This window comes from Saccostrea cucullata, unplaced genomic scaffold (genome assembly GCF_032062105.1).
Source record: "Saccostrea cucullata isolate Sc308-1 unplaced genomic scaffold, CSIRO_AGI_Scuc_v1 ctg69, whole genome shotgun sequence".
Taxonomy (NCBI): Eukaryota; Metazoa; Mollusca; class Bivalvia; order Ostreida; family Ostreidae; genus Saccostrea; species Saccostrea cuccullata.
In genome coordinates this window covers 568,771-591,861 of record NW_026939160.1, presented here as the reverse complement: position 1 = coordinate 591,861, position 23,091 = coordinate 568,771, and the positions used below count along the sequence as shown (strand labels likewise).

At 33.8% G+C, this 23,091-nt stretch overlaps 1 protein-coding gene across 5 annotated transcripts; it reads right to left on the bottom strand.

The window, feature by feature from the left end:
- Positions 1-6,589: 6,589 nt before the first annotated feature.
- Positions 6,590-21,483, bottom strand: LOC134252365 (synergin gamma-like). Of its 5 annotated transcripts, none has more exons than XM_062734826.1 (20): positions 21,437-21,483; positions 19,448-19,476; positions 19,034-19,203; positions 18,722-18,789; positions 18,320-18,561; positions 17,755-17,937; positions 17,182-17,364; positions 16,799-16,952; positions 16,309-16,471; positions 15,655-16,060; positions 15,394-15,442; positions 15,019-15,122; positions 14,252-14,296; positions 13,887-13,928; positions 10,852-12,588; positions 10,623-10,708; positions 10,167-10,317; positions 9,656-9,712; positions 9,301-9,392; positions 6,590-9,022 (listed from the first exon to the last, which is right to left on the bottom strand). In XM_062734826.1, the coding sequence occupies exons 1-20, from the start codon at positions 21,448-21,450 to the stop codon at positions 8,780-8,782; spliced, it is 4,218 nt and encodes a 1,405-aa protein (XP_062590810.1). In that variant the 5' UTR covers positions 21,451-21,483; the 3' UTR covers positions 6,590-8,779. The 5 variants fall into 5 exon arrangements, with proteins under 5 accessions (XP_062590810.1, XP_062590811.1, XP_062590812.1 ...); XM_062734827.1 differs by having other exon boundaries at positions 15,394-15,436; XM_062734828.1 differs by lacking the exon at positions 13,887-13,928.
- Between the last annotated feature and the right edge of the window lie 1,608 nt (positions 21,484-23,091).

Sequence of the window (23,091 nt, the reverse complement as noted above, 5' to 3'; positions counted from 1 at the left end):
GTTACTTAATACCCATGGGCAGGGTAGGGGAACAAAAAATGTATTTCAACTAATCAGTTATATTCAGCAATAATCAGTAGTGCCCCTACCACACATGAACCCCTGAAACCCTAGGTCCACACATTTCACAATTTTTGAAAAGGCACCATTGCTTATCAGAAATGTTTGATTAATACCAAGGAGCAGATTTCAAACAATTCATTTTCAGTACATAAGTAGAGCCCCCACCTCCATGGTACCCCTGACCCAGGGGCCTTGAAAGTCAAAATTCTGGAAGAAGGGCCCTTGTTTATCATAACTATATAGGTAGTTCATCTGCTTATTACCCAGGAGCAGGGAAGATTTTCAAAGAATTAAGTTAACGCATTTTCACTATATAATCAATGAAGCCCCGCCCTAACACCAGAACCCCTGATCCTGGGGCCATAAAATTCACAATTTTGGAAGAGGCACTCTTGCTCATCATAACTATGTACTTAGTTAGTTTAATTAATACCCAGGAGCAGAGAAGATTTTCAAAGAATTAATGCATTTTCACCACAGGGACTTGCTCCCGGCGTGTAATAATTATTTATCAAAAAATCATATAGGGGCCTACCGTAATAATAAAAGTTTTATTATTACAGTATATGTTTTTTTAATAAATAATTATTACACGCCGGGAGCCGCTGCATTTCATTTCCGGAAATATGCATAGCATTTCCGACATTTTTTTATTTCATCTCCGACATTTTTTATTTTCATTTCCGACATTATTTTGTTTTTATTTCCGGAATTTATCTGTGCAGCAATTCAAAGTTTTCTAAGTAAAAGAAAATTGAATTTTAAAAGTATTTATACCAAAATATTCATAAAAAAACACAACTTTACATATACATGTAGCACTGGTCTAGGTAAAAGAGTTCAATGAGCATAAAACTTTTTCACCACATTTAATGTGCACTAAATTAAATGTCAGTGACAGAAACATACTTATGTCCAAGTCACTGATAGATTTACAAAATTGTTTTTCAATGAGTTATTTATGATTTATTCCTTTAAATTTTTCATAAGTGAAGTTATCAAATCTATTACTATAGGTACTACGTATGTATATGTAAAATGTCGGAAATGAAAACAAAAAAAATGTCGGAAATGAAAACTAAAAAATGTCGGAAATGAAAAGTTGATAATTACCAAAAATTCCGGAAATGAAATGCAGCCCCGGGAGCAAGTCCCTGTGTTTTCACTATATAATCAATAGAGCCCCTCCCTAACACCAGAACCCCTGACCCTGGGGCCATAAAATTCACAATTTTGGAAGAGGCACTCTTGCTCATCACAACCTTGTATTTAGTTAGTTTATTTAATACCCTAAAACCTTGAAAATAAGACGGATTTGATAAAAGTCGGTTTAAAAATAAGCAACCTATTTTTTGCATTGAAAATTACTCGAAAATAAGCCTGTTTTGAAAATAAGCCAATCAAAAATTTTCTAGAAATTCACGATGTACATTTAAGCAGTCTCCATTGCTAAAAGCTCACCGTTTTTAAAGCTGGTGCACAGAATTACGACACTTGGACACTATTCATTTAACTCTTACAAAAGTTTACCAGGATATTCTACTTTTAGAACGAGCAAGTAGTTCTCAATCTATCGATTACCATTATTGATAAAATGTCTTGATTAAGTTCTCGTTGCTTACCAGTTTTTTGTATTGATAATAAGCCGCGATTTGAAAATAAGACGGCTTTGAAAATAAGCCCCCACTTTCTTACCAAAACTTAAAATAAGCCGCGGCTTATTTTAAGGTTTTACGGTATCCAGAAGCAGAGAAGAAGATTTTTGAAGAAATAATGCATTTTCACTTAATCTATATAGCCCCACCCTAGCAATCGAGCCCCTGACCCTGGGGCCATAAAATTCACAATTTTGGAGGAGGCACTCTTGCGCATCATAACTATGTACTTAGTTGGTTTATTTCATACCCAGAAGCAGAGAAGAAGATTTTCCAAGAATTAATGCATTTTCACTATATTATCAATGGAACCCCGCCGTAACACCAGAACCCCTGACCCTGAGGCCATAAAATTCACAATTTTGGAAGAGGCACTCTTGCTCATCATAACTATGTATTTAGTTGTTTTATTTCATACCCAGAAGCAGAGAAGAAGATTGTCCAAGAATTAATGCATTTTCACCATAAAATCTATATAGTCCCACCCTAGCACTCGAACCCTTGACCATGGGGCCATGAATTTCACAATTTTGGTAGAGGACTCAATGCTCATCACATTCATCCAACAGTTTGACTGCTTGATGTCCAGGAGAAAAGAAGAAGACTTTTTTTAAAGATTTCATTAATTTTAGTGGTTTTGGCCCCACCCCTCAGGCCCCAGTGGGGTGGGGACCATAAAATTCACAATTTTTGTTCCCTTTCACCCATAGATGCTTTATGCCAAAATTGGTTCAGTTGTATCAGAGAAGAAGCTGAAAATGTTCAAATGTTAACACATGACACATGATACACGACGACGGACAAAAACAGATAGCAATAGGTCACCTGAGTGACACAAAAGCTTCTAAAGTTATCCCCAGGAAATGAAAGTTTTACACACAGACAGATGGAGGGACTAAGAAAGACGGACACATATATTTCCCACTTTCATTGGATTCGTAGATTTAAAAAGTCATGAATTTCTAACAATGAAAGATACCTTAGCCTTTGTATTGTTTCTTTATAGGAGAGATGTCCCACCCTGGGTAATAAGCCTATGGACCATGAATTTTTAAATACAGTACTGGTAAAGGCTATGTTTATTATGCAAACAATTTGTGTGCTTCATCAAATAGAAACAGGGTTGTCTCGATGAATTGAAATACCAGGGGACATTAAAGAGTTAAAAGGGTCTGGGTTTTCTTCCCTTACAAGGAGATAAGGGGGAATATCAGAATAACCAGGGTATAATGGCAGGGAACAACCTCCAACCCAGACTTAAGGACAGCCCTGGAGAAAAGAAAGACTTAAAAGGCCTAATACATGTATTCTTCAAACTGGTAAATGACCACCTGACATCCCTTTCCCCCGCCCCCGCCCCCCCCCCCCAATTCAAAACCATTGGCCACGATGTCGTAGATTTCATATTATTGGTGGTGGGACTAAGTGCTACTACAAACATTTCTACAGTTTGACAACTTGTTTTTCAGCAGTAATAATATCTTGCATTTTCATAATATTCAATACATGGCAAAGTTAGCCTGATCTTGGACCAGAGGCCTCAACCCTAGTGTCATAATTTAACAATTTCTGTACATGGTTCAACCATGGCAAAAATAGTTCTCTTTTATGTCAAGTGGTAATTAAGATTTTTTAAAGAACATAACGCATTTTCCTTATTTTGTTACAACAGATTGAATTATTAATATAAACAGTCCCTTTCCATAAATACTTTATCAACACTTTATATATCCTTTTGATTTATTGAATAAAATACGTTCAAAACGAACAACACTTTATAGGCGCGTGCATCTGACTCTAACAAACTCCTCGCATTATGTTTTTCGGTGAATTCAACAAGCTCACCTGATTTTTACGATGGCATATACATACTATTTGATGCCATGTATATATATGGCACGCCAAATTCACAAAAATGAGCTAAACATAGTTTCACAGTCGATAAACTAGGTTTATCAGTCGATAAACTAGGTTTATCGGTTGTAGACTATAGTTTACGGACTGTAAACTATAGCTAACAATGTTAATCTATGTTTTGACAATAGATTTTGCTGATAAACATAGATTCACGTTTGTAAACTATAGTTTACAATCGTAAACTATAGTTAAGAGTTGTTAATCATAGTTTCACAAATCGTAAAACTATATTTATCAGATCGTTAACTATAGTTAACGGTTTGTAAACTATAGTTTACAAATCGTGAAACTGTATTTATCAGATAATCTATGTTTTGCAATCGCAGATGATTGTTTTCAGTGTTAAGTATAGTTTACGGTTGTGAAACATAGATTATCAGTTAACTATGGTTTACGGATGTAAAATATAGATTAACGTTGTTAACTATAGTTTACAGTCCGTAAACTATAGTTTACAATCGATAAACCTAGTTTATCGACTGTGAAACTATGTTTATCTCATTTTTGTGAATTTGGCGTGCCAGATAACCTTAGATTATCATTCGTAAACTATAGTTAACAACCGTTAAATATAGTTTTACAGATGAAAACTATACTTAACGAATCGTTAACTATAGTTTACGGTTTGTAAACTATAGTTTACAGTCGATAAACCTTGTTTATCAAATGTGAAACTAGGTTTATCTCATTTTTGTGAATTTGGCGTGTCATATATATATAGCATTTCTTTTCGCGGACTCTTTCGCGCCACACTTTTTAATAATCTTTTTTTAAATTCGTAATTTCGACCTCGATGCAAATTTGGCGAATGTGATAAAAATATCATTTCCCTTACACCTCCAAATTACAGAGAACTTCAGCATTTAATCGTCTTACCTCTAAGTAGAGTATAAATATTTATGCCTCAAGTCTGTCATTACATGCATATCAGCAGGGACGTAGTATCAGGGGGGACAAAATGGGGCCTGGCACCCCCCCCCCCCACTTTTTTCTCCAACATTACTTTTACTATAGTAAGTGTTCATTGAAAGGATGGTTGGCCCCCCCCACTGTAAACCATAGTATAGTCAATAGAAGGAATTGTTGTAGGGAAAAAATTGGAATTGAAAGTAACTTGGCTCTGAAAAAGTTGGCCACTACCCCCCCCCCCCCCCCCCCCCCCCCCCCCCGAAATAGGATTTTCGACTTTGGGCAACTTTTCCTTTTTTTTTTTTTTTTTTGCTTGTCAACATTTTCAGGTAAGTGAAAAAAAATTCTCTCTGGTTCGCCCCCCCCACTTTCAAAAACGATGCTACGTGCCTGTATCAGGACCGTCGTTAGTTTTACGGAAAAAGGGGGGGGTCTGAACTAGACTTATTTAAAGAAAAAGATGAATTCTGGTGCAGTTTAAAGATAAAGAAAAACTGCTTTACCAAAAGATGTTCCTTTTTTGTATTTTTATATATATATTCTGCTGACTAAAGATATAAGTGAGAATTATCGGTTGACCATCGATCATGCGTTGACCACTAAAAATGGCGGGATGTCAAAATAAATTGAATCTAAAGATTTTTCACAGAAATTGAACAATTAAATTCTCATTCAACATTTCTTATTTCAACATATATTTACTTTAATCTTGTTCTCTAGAAACTCCTGTAAATTAATATTTTCTACTGTAGATAGTCTGCAGCGTAAAGTTCTCTGATATTGTTCGTTACTGCTGTTGTGAATTTGGTCGTAAATGGTGTTCATGGACTGTGCCCACGTGATTCATCTACTGTGGTCATTAGAGCGTTTAAGGCTTGAGTACACATTACAATCAAATCTTTCGTTATATTGTGAATTTCAAATCAAAGTCTTTTTTTTCATTCTGCGTATATTATTCTTGGAAAATGAATTTTTTTTTTTTTAGAGAAACAATTATAACTCATCCAGATGCTTATTTAGCCCAAAAGGACAGGTCCTGGAGCTTCTGTATCTATATATTCCTACTTTATACGCAACATTTCTTTTCTTTCTTTTTTTTTTTTGAAAAAAAAGATGTCATGGACCTGAAACATTTATATCAAAGATCTTGAATCATATTAACTGCAAGTCATTTCAAACAACAATAGAGGCTAATTTTTGAGCCCTGGAGTTGATCTATGATAAATGAATCAGTGAATGGCTCTGAGGACATATCATCCCCTGACAAGTGCACCACTATACATCCCAGACAGATGACTTTGTTAAGATCCCAATTGCCTACATTGTTAGTATGTATCCAATCCAGCATCTATGAAAATGCCATGGTACAATGCTGTCTTCATAATATTACATGGGTCTAGGACTTACCCTTGTGTCAAAAGCAATCTCTGTATCCATATTATCAGCTTCCAGTGATTCTACATTAATTACCAAGTTATAGCCCAGATAACATTTTTTTTACTTTTTCTGCTATTGACCCTGAACTTGCTGAAATGACCTTAAGTCAGGATTGCCACACATCCTTGGATTATAAACAACATCTTTACTAAGTCTGAACTCTCAGTGATTCTCTATTATAAAGTCAAGAATTGATATTTTTTTCTGCTAGTGATCTTGAACCCATAGAAACTTTCTTTGTTCAAGGTCATTATACATCATTCAATTATAAACAATCCCTCTTCTAAGCATGAGCTTCCAGCGATTCTGCACTACGAAGGCATGCCCGAGAAAAAATTTTTTTAACTTTATTTAGGTGACCTTGAACTTGTTGAAATGACCTTGGTTCAAGGTAACAAAACACTGTTGGACCTTAAGTAATCTTTGTGCCAAGTATGCGCTTCCAGAACTAGTGTTTTTCCAGCTTTTTATAAGACCACTTTGAATCTAACTAAAACGCATTCATTGAAATGAAAATTGTTGGGGAAAAAAAGATTAATTTGAATTTTAAGCTTCATTTACTTCTCTCATCCTTGTTTTTTGAAATGAACAAATACTAAGAACATATATTCAGGATATGCACATATTTATTTAACAGCCACTGTTCTCAAATACATCTTGAACATATTGCACTAGTGCCATTAACAAGTAGTTCAACATAAATATTCATAAATGACTTATCACTATTATAACAACATTTAATGTACACGTACCCAACAATCAAAGGATAAAAATAAAATGGGTACATAATATATGGCATCATGACTATATCAATAAATAAATGCCAAATAGAGAATATAAGATTAAAATACACAAGGAAAGGCATTTCTCATGTTAATTTCAGTTTTTCAAATATCAAAAAAAAAACTATCATTCAAATTCCATCTGTATCACAATTTGTGCCTCATATACAAATGTAAGCAACTCAAAAATATATATCAAGTACATCAATTTAGGAATGTTCGACATTCTTTATAAAGGGTTTATCATATGACAATTATACGAAATGATCAACATATTTTTGTTTTTTGAAATAATTCTAAAATATCCTCTGGTAGATTTCTTAGAATCAATTTGAGTAAACATATTTTCTTTAAAGAAAAAAAAGCATAAAAACAACACATTTTTAATTTTACTTTTGACATTGAAGGTCTTATTTGGTTAATTGCCATCTTCTAACATATTACCATAATGGCCAGTTCTGACTGCGCACTACAATTAATCCAGATTTCCTCAGATTGATGTGGATTAACTCTCCCTGCATCCACACTGGATCAAAATACTAAGAATGACCTTAATCCTGAATCTACTGTAACATACACATGTAGTTATTTCAGAGGCATTATATTCTGTAGTGTTGACATACTCCAAAGTACTGTAAGAATTGTAATGTTTGGTGAATTATAGTAAAATGGAAAATAAATACATGCAATGTGGATTAACTTAATGTAAAATATGGCAAATACTGGTTGAAGTATGGACAGAACCTACAGATATCATTTGATCTCTTGTTTTAGGATATAAAAATTTATTTAATGGTCCCAGGATTGTGAAACAGACTTAAATCAAATTTTTGATCACCTGTAAGATGTTTCTTTAGCCTCGGCCTAGTCTCCAAATTTGCAGACTACAGCATTCTGGTCATGTAGTATTGAAAAATAATTTTGCTTTGGACTGTTCAACTTCAAGTCTACTGCATTTCAGTACAACATAAAAATTTAGATTTAAGCTTAGAAGTTTCATTATCCTGGGGTCAGGTTGTCACAATAATTTCAAGGAAAATTAATGATTTTTTTTATGTTGTGTGAATAAAGCAGACCATCAAAAAAAAAAACCCACCAATCTCTTTGAAACTCATGGTTGAAAGATCATTGAAAAAGGTGATTATTCATGCATATTTATAATTAATAACCAAAAAAGTTGTTAATTTTTAAAAGTACATCTAAAATGGAAAGAAACATCTCTCATGTTTACATGTAGATAAATTAAAATTAAAGACCTAGACCATTTGTGATATACTATCATACTGATTCTATGTGCACTCAGAAAATAGACAATGCATAACGCATAACATATATAACCAATGAATGACACAAGTAACGAAACTACAGGGATGTTTGATATGGCTTATTTCATACTAACACAATAAAGGAATCTGACATTTGAGATTTCTATGATATGGAATGTTCAGAAGCACTTGTACCATTGTTAAATACTCATTTACAAAAATTAACTACTCTTCTTTTTTTTTTTGTGTACTACAACAAAAATTCTGTGGAAAGCAAATACTAAGTATGTGTTTAAAAGCATTTTTTTAAATGAGGGAATGAAAAGATAAATTATGAAAAAGGAAAACAAGATGAATTCATCACAGTTGATCTCTGTGATCAGAACACACAAACTTTAAATACAACATTCAAAGGATTAATATTAAGGCTGTTATCAACCTTTGCAATACCAACAATAGTACATGTAAATTAAAATAGTTTTTCCTTTTTTCCCAAAATAGTTTTGGTTTGCCAAGCAAACAAGTTTTTTAATTAACACCCAACATTTACTTGATATTAGAATAAAAAAAAAACATGAGAAGGTAAATTTTACATTTGTCTTGATATATTGTAATGTGTGCATTACATCTTTGTATTAAACAATATACTTCTTAAAGGATAACACAGTTTCACTTAGACCTTTAAATTTCAAAATAAAAACATCCCTGCAAAAAAAAATCTTCTTTGCAGTGAATGTAAATCTCTTTGAAATCATAACAATTCTGGTAACCTGAGAGCTGGTAGCATACTGTCCACAAGATTGACCCACAAATTGGCACACACAGCATGATACTGTCTGCCACCGTACGTTAGTTTGGCACACTGCTCCTCACTGCCGAAGTCTTTACATGCGGCGTCCACGTCCAATAAACACACGCCACAGGCTCGGAACTGGGCCACCTGATCGTCAGATTTCAAGATGCCGTTTTTGCAATCTAAATCTTTATCCTCTGGCTGTAGTTATGCATTAATTAAAGATAAAAATTTCAATTTGAAATAACTGGCAGTTTCTATAATTTTAGTATTTGATACATGTACATTATTTTATGACCAAATTCTTCTTTAATTCATATATTCTCAATTTCTCAGAAACACAATAAATGGCTAATTTACCAATTTTTTTTAAACAGCAAAATATGAAGTTTTAAGTGGGAATTAAAACATAGCAAATTTTTAAATAAAAATGTACATGTATTCTCTGAAAGTATAAAATCAAAATTTTCGATACAAACCATCATATTTCCTCCAACAAGAAATGCTGCCAAATTATTCCAAACAAGATCAACGTCTTTCAGGAGTTGTTTTAATTTGTCATTTGACAGTCCTACAAACAGGAAAATTGTGCATAATTTTGCTTAATATAGTACAAAATCTCACTACATGTATACCTTAATGTCATCTCAAAATGTTAGTGTATATTTAAAATCTATTAAATAAAATTTAAAAGTACAAGTCAAGTAAAAAGAAATTTAATTGATGTAAAATTACACAATTTTATACATTTACATGTATAAATACTCTTATTCTGAAAATCATGTTAATATACTATAGATGAATTTTGATAAAGTGGCAGTAAGTATTGTTTACCTGTAGACTCTATAGACACACTGATTCTGCATACAACTCTGTAGATTTCAACTACACCTGAAAAAACAAAATTATTTTTAGTATCAAATTCATAGTTTGTAAGCAAAGACAAAGTTGGCAGCAGAATCCCTATGAGCATACTCAGATAATAAAAGTCACAAAATAAAGTAAGCAACATGGTTATATGCTTTAAAAGAATCTTATATTACGTATCATTTGCCTCTTAGAATCCTTTATCTTTGACCTGTAAACTGAAAACTTGAATTACCTCACCTTTGACCTGCAAAACTAAGAACTTAGATTTCTTTATTTTTGACCCTTGAACTGAGATTTCCTCACCTTTGACCTTACCTGAGATCTGAGATGTCCTCACCTTTGAACTAGCTGACCTGAGAGTTGTGATTTCCTCACCTTTGACCTGACCTGAGATCTGCAATTTCCTCACCTTTGACCTGAGATTTCCTCACCTTTGACCTGAGATTTCCTTACCTTTGACCTGAGATTTCCTTACCTTTGACAAACTCTGAGCCCTGCTCTGAAGTGATGACCTCATTACAGACAGCTGAGCTACTGATTGAGTTAAACACTGTGTTGGCCTCTTTGATCACCTTGTAACAGCTCTCCAGACATCTCTGCCATTCGTGTACATGTTTGTCACTCCCCTTGTAGAAATAATTATATTAAATGAAATAAATGCATTATACAATGACAAAATATAATGAATTCAATATTTATAAATCAATGTTTTTTTTAATCACCACAAATAAATTTTTCTTCCTTTTTAGAGCTGGCATTTGACAATTACAAATTTGAAGTGTGATGTACAAGTTCTCCATTATAAAATGGTCAGATATTTATATGTAGGTCATGGTTCCCTAGTTTCAACTCATGACCATGATTTCTTTTTAAATTCGGGTCAAAAGAGGGTCTAGAAAATTGACTGAAAACACCTATAACTGATACTGACTGGTATGTCCTCCATCAAACAGCTGTATCTGTCTCCCAGAACAGGAAGTGGCTCAGGAACCTTACTGACAAATGGCAAAACTGGCTCTGTGTCAAAATAAATTTAGAAAATATATTTGATTATTAAATTATTTAAAAAAGAGACAGACATAGAGAGTTAATTCTGAATAAATTGAAACATTATCTTGAAACGGCCGGGAAGATAAATCAAGAGTTGGAGTTTTTTTTACCTGAAAACTGTGAAAAATTATCCTTTTGTTCAGGTACATTTTCCTCCTTGACTTCATTTTCAGGTATTTCCAAATTTTCCACAGACTCCACCTCTTCCTTCTTCAAATCCAGACTATCCAATGACTTGGATTCTGGATTGAAGTTCTTTTTCTGATGAGTCTCAAAAGTTCCAAACTCATTGCTGGATATAGACTGCGAGTCCATGTCCTTGACAACAGGAACCCGGCTTTTCAATCCAGGTAATTCTAGACTAGAGGTAGACATGGAATCCTCAGAAATAGCTGGATTACCGGGAAATCCGGATACATTTCCAGACACACTTGAGGAATCTGTCTCTGTGGAATCCAACACAGAGGTCTGTGGTTTGTTGGTTAAGCTTTGGGATGTGGATTTACTAGATGGAGCATCCATTCCATAAAAGTTGTACAGATTCTTTTTCTTCTCATCCTGAGCAGCAGGTTTATTCACAACCTCATCCAAGTCATAACCTCGGCTAAAGTCACCGAAGGCGTCATCCTCTTCATCCACAAAATCCATAGGTGGAGGAGCCCTGAAATGATCATCATCCATATCTGAATCCGAAGACAACTTTTTAGATTTTTGGAGGGGAATGTTTGTTGGAGCAGGGGGTGTTTTTTCTCTCTCCGGCTCCACAAAATCATCCCTTGATACAACATTGACTGGATTTTCCTTCACTTTGAACAACCCCAGTATGTCTGTAGTCTGCAAGTGTTGCTTTTTCACCTCAACAAGCTGAGGTGGCTGATTTGTATCTTTTATCGTATCATTACTTCCTGTTGAAGAGTGAAAAGAAGCCCATTCATCTTTTGCTTCATCTTTAGTTACTTCTCCTTGAGAAAAATTTGACCAGTCATCTTTCTGTTGATCACTAACTACCTCTCCTTGTGAAAAATTAGACCAATCATCTTTTGGAATATTTGTTGCCTCAGTTCCATTTCCAAAAGCTGACCAATCAGAATCATCCTTAGAGGTAACATTGGCTGAACTTGAAAATGAAGACCAATCATTTTGTGTGTTACTAGTAAAGTTAGCTTGCAGCACATCAGCTGGATTATTTATCTGTTTTATTTCATCAACTTTAGCATCTGTGGACACTGCCTGAAAATCGGCCCAGGAATCCTCTTCGCTTTCAACAGTGGGTTTACTGTCAAATATTGAAGGAGCCACTGTGACAGTGGTGTCCTCGCTGACATCAAAAGCCCTGAGAGCTGCATATTTGTCCTCATCTCCAATTAAACAAGTGTCACTCTGTGAGGCCTTTAAAAGGTCAACACCTGGTGGCTGTGAAGAATCTGGGGGCTGTTCACTTGGCGCACCTTGAAAATCCGCAAACTCGGAATCCGACGATTCGGGAGGTGATAATCCGAAGTGGGCCTTTGGTAAATCCGACTGAGCCTTAGCAGCCTCCTTCTTTACAGTTGGTGGTTTGGACCAGAGATTTCTAGCTGCTGGTATGGCCGAGAGTGTTGCATTGCTGGGTAGCTGGGAGGACTGGGGGCTGGTAAATTTTGGGAGGGGTCGATGGAGGGGGCTTTCTTGCTGTTTCTCCTGCTCAGATTTTTTCCTGTTGAAGTCATCCAGATACGACTCCAGTACCTTGAAGTCCTCATTTTCTGACTGCTCGGATGACGTAAACTGACTGCTGTCACTAGGTTTGCTGTCAGCCGATTTAAAATCATCAAAGTCTTCATCCATGCTGTTGGGAGTTGAAGCACCTAACAAGAACATTATGTAATGTATTTTTTTATTGTAAAACAAGGTTATGGCATACAAAAGTTCAGCATTTAATCATATAAAAGGGAAAACTTTGGTGAAATGAAAGGAGACATATACAAGGATGACAATTTCTGTGTAAAATAGAATGTTATAATTTGTGTTCCAAAAAAAAAAAAAGAAGAAGAAGAGATATTAATTTTTCTATTCTTTGTTCTAATTCCTAATGATTGTAGACTTCATATGAATTTTGTGTCTGTGTACTATAAAATGACTAAAAATTAGTCCTATTAACTACATCTAGCATTTATTCATTAATGTATATATTTAATTAGTTTGATGATTTTAATCTAGCAAAACAAAACAAAAAACATTAAAATGATTAAAAGTTAAAATTCAATGTTGTTGATTTTAATTATTGCATATGTTATAATTACACCTCAGTTAAATATGCTACAACATTCTAATAATAAACAGTAAAAAACAATGTTTAGTATCACGTTTAATGTTGTTGTTTTTTTAAATAAGTCAATTAATAAATTTTAAAATATTGAATTTCCTTTCATTATTTCTTTTTTGCCTGAGATTGTTCTGTTTATTTCTGAAAGTCTGCAGACACTAGAAAACATTCCAATATTTATCAGGTCTTCAAACATTATCTGGTTATAATAAATGCTAATGCATTATTACAAAAGTATTAAGCAAAGGTTCGGGTGACTAGTACAATTGATGTTTATTTGAGAAAGGAGAGGGGGGGGGGATAAAAGTGTATTGCTCAAAATTTAAATTCATTTAAAATACCCACAGAATATAAATAGCTGATATGTTTATTGTTTTATGTTGATATAATACATGTAAATCATTCCTATACCTTTTGTATGCATATATTGAAAAAATGGAGCACAATATACAAATAATCAAACTGTTTGTTTGGTTGTGTCATTTAAATGTATTTCTATTACTATAAGTATTCTAAAACATTCTTTTTTTTATACTGAAGACTTCATGCCAGAGTTCAAAGAATGAATACAGTTATGAAGAAAAGAGACAACCTACATATAAAATATTGTATTTATAAAAGATTACACAAATGATTTAATAATTTCTTCATGCACCCAGTCATATCTTCACTGCATTGCCATAAATGCTGAAAAAAGAGCTGTTAAAAATTTGGCATTTGTATATTTATTCCTCATCACTCAAAGGCAGCACAAGAGCAAGTTTCAGCCAAGCAGAGTACAGTGTGAGTCAAAAAGTGCATGCTAGAAGAGGAAATTTTAGTGCTACGCTGTAAAAGTACCTTTCTTGCCAGTTACAATTTTTCGTTGTGGAGAGGCTGAAACTTTTTGAAAAAAAATGAAAGAAATTCAAAAAATAGTTGTACAAACATTCCCATACCAAGGTAGAAAACTGTTTATTATTTCAGAAAATGTTGTGGAAAACAGAAGTCATTCTTCAATCTTTCAGTCCATAAAAAGTCTGAATTTTGAAAATTTTGTTGATCATAAAGAAAATGGAAAAACCATGCACAGATATCAAATGCTTGTATACACGTCTTGCAAAACTAAAAACTTCTATTCAACTAAAATTCAAAATTCTTCAAAAGCAGTTCATAAACTATATCCAAACAAGTTATTCAGATGCCAGCGGTGTAAAGCAACCTACCACTGTAGGACCTCCGCGGTCTACCATTACTCAACAAGTCCTCCTCTATGATAAATTCAATATGTATCAAATTTCAAAGAAAACCTTATTCCATGAAAAAAAAATTAATCATTCAGATTATCGTTAATACTTGCATAGCTGTGCTTATTCAATCACTCACTCTAAAATTAACTCTCACAAAAATTATTCATTTCAATTATTTCATTAATCTTTTCAATGATATATTAAATACCTTTGTGGTACTCTGCCATACCCATTTTTTTCTGATACTAGCAAAAGTGAAAGCATTTCCACTGCAATCTAGCAAATCTAATCTAACAGCAACACAGAATATAGTACATATGTACTCCTATTGGAACTAGCAATGCTCAGTATTCGTGTCAATAAGGAACTTTGTATCATTTATTTCATTGAATGATTTGATCTACATCATACTTCTGATTTCATAATGGATACAATACACTGTCTCTTTGTTAATCTGGATATTAATAATTTGCAATGATACAATAAAATATTATTTTTTTGAAACAGGTTTTTATCATGTTTCTCGATACATTTATAGTAGAGATTCAGTTAAGTCAATTACTTTATTAAAGACACACCCATCCAGATAAACATGGCATCAGTATATGTACAGATGGTATTTTTTCAAATAAAATTTTTACGCAATGAAACAGCCAAATCTATTGTATCTATTGACAAAAAATCATATTAGAAAGTGGGAGAGACAGAGCTATAATACTAAAAAGTCAGAAATTCTAATCTACCTGACGAATCATCACTGCCGAAAAAGTTAGATATGTTGGAGTGATTCATGCCTGGTGACATCTGAATTTGCAGGTCTTCCGGCTTAGGAACACTGTACAAATATCTATAAAAAAAAAAAAATACCAGTAACTGAATTTTACTTTGGTCATCTACAAGTGTTCATATACAAGGAATACATATATTTTGTAATAAAATATAGCTAGAATTTGTCTGAAAAATAATTGTTTTCTCTAGAATTCCTAATCATTTTAGTTATTTCATGCTCAATAATGTATAAAATAATTTGCTTAAGTCAATTCAAGATACTTTAAACATCTAATAAATGTACATTTAAGCTTGGATTTAACAGATAAACTGGGTATTTATAAACTTACTCAGGTTCCTTTTTAAGTTTATTTGATTTCTTTGGTGAAGTTGCTATGGCTAAAAAAATTTAACCATTTATTAAAGTGTGAAGCATACATGTACATCAACAGTATTAAATGGGATGTAAATTTACACAGATTTTATTAAACTACCAATTTATACAGACCAATAATTGTATAATTCTGCATTAAGAACAAAATCAAAATATTTAAGAAAAGATCAAATAAATTAAAGGCAATTTTGAAATAAGGAAAAGTAATCTTCAGTACCTGAAGAAGTACTGGCTGGGGCTTCCTGAAAATCTGCAAAGTCATCATCTTCTGTTTTATCAGCAGCTAGACTTCCCTCTAAACCAGCAAATCCTGGTATTTCTACCCCAGGGGCTCCTTGACTAGACACAGGCTGACTTCCAGGTAAAGACGGAGTCCCTGTTGCCATGGAAGTCACTGTTGGCAAAGTTCCAATTGTCCCAGAATTCCCTGCTGTGAGAGGTGACTGAGATCCCTGCATCATTGGCAAGGTGCCAGATATCCCTGAATTCTCCACTGCTGCATTGTTCTGGGGTGGGGGCCCTGAGGTGCCGGCAGGGGGAGGGGCAGCTTGCTGGCCAAGAAAAGGAACAGGAGGCTGGGGACATTTCCTCAACATTTCAGGTGATAGTGATGTTATGTTATTCTGTTTGGCCAAAAGGAAAGATGTGTAACAAATGAAACAAGAAAATATAATCTGGCTGTTGAAAATACAAATCTTTCATAAGAATATAAATCAAATCAATTTTGTTATCATTCTGTGGTTAAACATTGCATTTATTTGTATAAAAAATACACAGGTACAGCTAGTAATGCAAAAAATTATGTTGTTCTAACAAATAACATACATCTTTGAAAATATGAAAAGATTTTATAACATGTACATAAACAAACCTGAGCAAAAGCAATAAGAGCCAGTATGAGGTACAGTTCTGGTTTGATTAGTTGTCCTGGAGTACTCTGGTTGGCCAGTGACCAGATCTGACCCAGGGTCTCCTTAGGTAGACCACTCAGAACCAGGATGGGGTACAGTCTGTCTGTGGATATCTTACCATCACTAAAACACACATTAATCAAAATAATTCTGAGATGATAATCATATATAAAATCAAGAAAATATAAAATTAATGGCAAGAGATTCAAATAAAAAAGTGTTCAATTAAAAACCAAATATAAAGATTTAATATCCCCATTTCGTAAATTTACAGAAAACAAGAATTAAAAAAAAAAATAACAAGGGCATCGCAAAGTGGAGCTTCCACTCCTAAAAGATCATATCTATAAAATAAATCAAGCCTGCATCAATTCTGAGGATAAACTAACACATGTGTGTTACTGTGAGATAATAAATACACACACTGTAACAAAGATAAGGACTACATACACAGTTGCTGCCTCCAGGACTTGTCTATATAAATGTGGAACCTTGTCATCTTCATGGCACCAGGCTGGAACCTCAAATTTGACCGGTGTGGCTGGGGCCTGGACAGTCTGGGGTGGAGACTGTGAAGTGGGTGGTGCTGATACTGTAGCTGGTTCTGTGAGGGTTAATTAAAATCAATTAATTAATATGGTTTTTTGTCTCCATGAATGTTCTTTATAATTGAACATCCATCATATCCTCATCCTTAAAAAGACTGGATAATGATGATAAATACAATTCAAAAAGACAGGCAGTTGCAAAAATAAAGATATTTCTTTTAACCTATGACTGTGAGAGGAGTTAATTAAATTTACTGGTCTTAAGTAATACATATCCCATCATACCTTGGACCAGAAAAAGCCCTGTAAGATCCTCTTCCTGTTTCCACTGGTGGGCGTGGCGACTCTGCTGGAATGTGTGGTGGTGGTGGTGAGTGGGTGGTAGCTCCTTTAGGGAGGGCTTGTGGAATGTCTTCGCTTTGTTAGGAGCTGAGAGATCAGAACACTCAAACATCATAGCCATGAGATCTGAAGAAGTAATTACAGATTTTCAAACCTGTAAAAGTCTAGCTGCAGAATTATAGTGTTCTGGTTTTATATTTTAGTCTTTTATTAAAACATAATAATACTACATATATCCTGTAAAGAAAATAAAGTGCAATTTAAGGGGCAAGATTTTCTGAGCAAGGTTAGACAAGTAAAAGTCAGGAAAAACTTCTTTATAAAGTGTTCTGGTCAAATTTGGGTATTTCAGAAAAGGTTTTTTCTTAATATTAGAATATATATTTTCTTTAAAAAATATTTTTCCCTCAATATTCAGATTAGTATCCAATATCCTCATGTGCACAAATCAAGATGGTTTGAATCCATAACTTGTGTAAGCTTAAAAAACTGTATCGGTAAGAGAAACTTTTTAACCTTTCTTTTCTTCTTTTGGGGGAATGTTCTCAGTAGACTGTGTTGATAATTGCTCACTAGTGGTGGGAGTGGCCTCTACATTATTTACATCCTGGTTACCATGGGAACCTTCCTGTCCAGCAGGAGTTGAGGGGCCACCCAGAAAATCACCAAATCCATCATCTGTTTGCTGAGCATTTGTTACTAAAAATGATAAGTAAAACTATATGATCTGAAACCTTCAAAATCATGCATTTCTTTTTTTTTTTTTGTTTTTTTTTTTTGGTCAATTTCCATTCTTGGAAGTTGATGTGCATCATCCCCGTTTCCTTCATGTAAAATGTGGCTTTTATGATAATAATTTCTAGAAAGAAATCATACTTATCATAAAAATGTCAATAACTTCAGCTTGCCTCATATTGCAAATTAAGTTTGTCAACTTTTAAAGGTAACATTGAAAGATATTTTTGTTGTTAGTTGTCTCTCTTATCAGAAGGTCAATGAACCTTAAAGGTTGAGGAGCAACAATTCTTAGTCACTTTAAAACTTTCTGTAAACAGAAAAAATCATTTTAACATGATCTCACTGTCTTTAGCTGTAGGAGGTGAGGGAGTATTTTTGGGCACCGGTTTCTCTGCTTTACCAAACATGGACTCTATCAGTGAATCAGCGTCCACCTTACTGCCTCCTCTAAAGTTCTTCAGCCGCTGCTGCTGTTCCTGGAACTGCCTGACTCTCTTCTCCTGCTCCAGGGCTCGCCTCTGACTTTCTGGGGATAGAGGGGCCCTATTTCTGGCAGGAGTTGGCCCTCTGGATGGGGCTGGCCCCCTAACAAAAAGATTTACCAAAGAAATTATTTGACATAAGGGAAAGATGACTTGAATTCAAGTTGTGATTATTCTTTGTTGCTTGATTATGATTTGTTTATTTGTTTTCATTTATAAAAACACTCTTTCAATTGTATTTTAGCAAAAAAAAAAAAAAAAACCTTTGTCTGTAGCTGTCTGTCAGAGCTTGGTTGTAGGATGGTGGACCTACACCTGGTCTCATCCCCATCTGTAATGATAAAGAAAAAAATGCTTACATTGATACCTATTCAAAATTTCTCTTGAAAACACTGTATACAGGGAAGTTTGGTTAAAGTCAAATTATTTTATTTCCATTAAATTGTAAAGAAAAAAAGATTCTGCTGTATTTCAAACTTTTTTTTCTTTTTTTTTTTTCAAACATAGCATTGTATGTTCAATGTTAGCTCTTCTTCATTTGAACACATTGTGTATCAAAAAATTCAAGGACAAACCTGCATTGGAAACATATTTCCCTGCATCATTGGACCCCTGTTAGACATCATCATTTGTTGCTGCATCATTGGAGTTTGTGGTCCCATCATTCTCTGCTGTTGCATCATGGGAAACCCTGTCATTCCAGGCTGAACATAACCTGGATGACTGTTCATCATTCCAAAGTTACCTATACGTTACAAAGAAGATCAAAGTAACTTATCTTAAAAAGAAGATGATGCAATGTTTTTCATTCAGTGTAAAACTACAATGTATATCAAATGAAAATTATGTTGTTTTTTTTTTGTATTGGTATAGAAAACGATTCAAAAGCATTTACTGGTACCAGTACTAGAAATTCATAAGGTTGCATATTAAACATTTGAGTAACTATTTATAAATTAATGAAAATAATAAAGCAAGAGTTATCTTACCTGGTGGCTGCCCTGGAAATTGGGCATTTCTGTAACATAATCAGTTATAAATAATTACAATATTTAAGATAAAAAATTAAACTGATATTTCATACTGACATTACTGTATTTTTTATCACTTAATTTTTGTGACACCTTATTTTCGCAAGACAGTCATTGACTCTTAATTAGCAAGACATAATTTTCACAAATAGTTGTTATTTCTCTATATATCTTAAGAATAATTCTAGTATTACTATTATAAGGGAGAATGAAATTTTCGTGAACTCACTGTCTCGCATAATTATGTGAAAATAAAGTTCTTGTGAATAAAAAGTGATTTACTGTATTCATTTCTTAAAGATTCTACAGAAATAAATTGTAGTAGAGTGATGCACACAGTTACTAATAGATTCTTCAACATGTTAATTGAACCCATTGATGCATGTTAACCAGTACATAAAAGCATAGCTTAAAACTGTAGCTCACTGGTCTGAGAAAATCGGGATGAACAGTCAGAGAGCTTCAGTGCCACCCACTGAAAAAAGTGTATATTTATTGCACACAAAAAAGTGCGCTTTTTCTCAATTTTTCTCACCGCAAAATTTCAAAATATTATGAACCATGTGTTTCTTACATATTTTTTTGCTACATACACAACAAAACCGCATGTACAGTGAGTCATGCACGAAGCGCAATAGACCATATTATCTTCTTACCTAATATGGCAGTGTGAATAGGTGAAATTTTCGCTGGTCACAATTTCAGGCCCCAGGGCTTTAAACAAAATTTGGGGGAAATGTTTTGTTCTAGAAGCAGTTAAAGAATTGCTAGGAACACATGGTTTGTAAAATTCTGAGATCGACAATAACATTAGTTTTCTGGCAGGGCTCTCGATTCTCTAAATCTGGGGCCGATATTCGGCCCCGTTCCAAAAGCAAAAAAGGTACCTTTTTCCCAAAAGAAAGGTGTATATTTCCCAATTTCCATAGCAAAATATTAATTAAAAAATAAAATCCATGAAACTTAATCGCAAAAAAAACCCCAAACAAACAAACAAAACACACTTGCAAATAAAAGTGAAACTTTACCACTATTTTATTAGTTCGCGCCAAATGCATTAGTAAACTGGTTCGGGGAACCAGGTTATTGTTTTTACAAAAATGTGTACTAACTATGACAGCAGAGTATCTTGTCATGTAGTTTCGACAAAAAACATCATTTGGGTTTCAAAAATAGACATTTCATTTAAACATTAGTAAGCTGCACCTAGAAACATACCCACACTTCGGCATGTTTAGTCTCGCGCTGTATTGGTAAGCAAAGTTGTCCATGTGATCGAGGAAATTCGGGAATATGTGACTAGCGACTGTCACTTAGAAAGACATATAACCGCAATATCAACACTCAAAGATAGTAATGACAAAGCTAATGTACTTTCATGAATAGCCTACGTACCCATGTTTGTTCTGTTTAACTGTTTATTCAAAACCAGAGTTAAATTGATGACAAAATGCTAGAAAAGCAAAATTTGATAATTTTTTTTTAAAGAATTTTGGTTATCCAACTTTTCCCAAAATGACGATAATTTCCCAATTTGAACGGCCCCGGTCCCAGTCCCAAAAAGTGGTGTGAGAGCCCTGTCTGGTTTCATCTGTTTATCATGTTCAAAGTCTGCAGTATGATGTTTTCTTCTCAAGTAAGATTTTATTGTTTTAACATTGTTTCATCGTCTGTATATGTGCCTTTTAACCAATAATAAACAGAATCAAAACTACACATTCCTAAATTTAAGAAATCATTAAACATATAAATTTATCATAGCTGACACTTTTGACACTGACAGCATCATCGTTTGTAGATTTTGGTTAATCATTTCAAAATATTCAACAACAAAAAATACTATAGCCTCCAAGAAAATATGTTGTAGTTCACTTTCCCATTCTCCAAATCTATAAAACGGGAAAGGCAAGAACACAAAAGATGACATTTAGAAATAAAAGGTGGTACCTGTTTTCGTTCATCTTTGGAACTCTTTTGCGTTTGAAAATTGGAAAGTACAGTGTAACGGTTAGTGAAAAGAATGATGATAAGATTAACTATTTCCGGATAATGTATATATAATATTTATGTGAAAATTCACAATTATTCATTAATATCAGCCTCTAGAATAATATTAATAACATTCTGAGGTCTGTTTAATTTTTTGTCACCAATTTCCATCATTAAATGTTGTTTAAACTTACCTGAGTGACATGTGGATCGTTTATTGTAAATCGCTTATCTCCCTTGTTGCATGACGTCATTCGAGACAATGTGAAATAGGACGGGCATAATATATCGACGGGTGTGGAAAATTATTGTTCTCTAGATGCTGCCATGTGCGCTTTTAACTTTAATAATAATTCGGGACAAGATATGAGTATATTTTTTTTTTATTGTTTACGAACCTGAAATTGAGGAGAATACTAGTATTTATATTAAATTGAGTCTAAGAGAAATGGTTTTGAGCCCAATAAACATACAAAGCTATAAATATGACCAATATTTTTACATACACTGTACATGTAGATCAGTTTACAGGCACGTAGCCACAGGGAAGGGGGTGCAGAGGGGGCTTTGTGGCAACGCACTTTGAAAAAATTACGCACTTTGAAAAAAAATTTCAAAGTGCGTAATTTTTGGGACAAAACCAACGCACTTTGAAAAAATTTTTCAAAGTGCGTTAAATTTGGGACCAACTCAACGCACTTTGAAAAAATTTTTCAAAGTGCGTTAAAAGTCTACATCAATATATTTTACCATGGAGACACTTAACGCACTTTGAAAAAAAAAATCATATTTAAGTCATGGAAAGATTTTATTTGTTATTTATCTTTCAAAAAACTAAGCCTAACCCTAACCTCAAATTGATTTTCTCCCGTCGAAAAGAGGAGAAAAACAGTATAAGATCCCTCAGACCAAATCTTTATCTTACCAATACATAGGTATCGGTAACAAACGGGAAAGGGGAGCAATAAACCTAGAAAGGGTACGCTGCATTTCCAATGTTTATACGATGTATATATCTTTCCAAAGTAAGTGGGGGGAGGCTTATCCCCCCTCCCCTCCCCTGGCCCTTCGCCCAGTCTCGATGTCTATGCTATACTCAAAGCATTCATATAATTATGTATTTACCTAACTGGTATGACGTTGAAAACTTTCAATAATTAATGAGTTAATTAAAACAGATGAAAACTATATTATTTTTAAGTGCAGTAAAACGTATGAGAGAGAAAGAATTTTCATAGTTTTGAACAATCAAATTGGCCCCTTTTTATTATGATAAATGCTAAGTTGCTTGAAGCTGTCCTCTGTTAGTGCCCCCTATACACCTTTAACATCTACTTATCAAAGACTAGAATTTAAAAAAAGAAGAAGAAACGAATTAATGAACTTAAACAATCGTCACTCTTTTTTCAAGACCCTTTAATTTTCCCTTTTCTTTTATCAAAACCTTAAATATTTAAAACGTCAATATCTCAGGTCCTACAGTGACTTTATCATAAAAAAAGTTATTAAACCAGAATTTGTTGTTTATCATACCAATTATTTGAAGGAATATTGATCAATCTTTACATTTTTTCAAAGTGCGTTAATATGGTCCATATTAACGCACTTTGAAA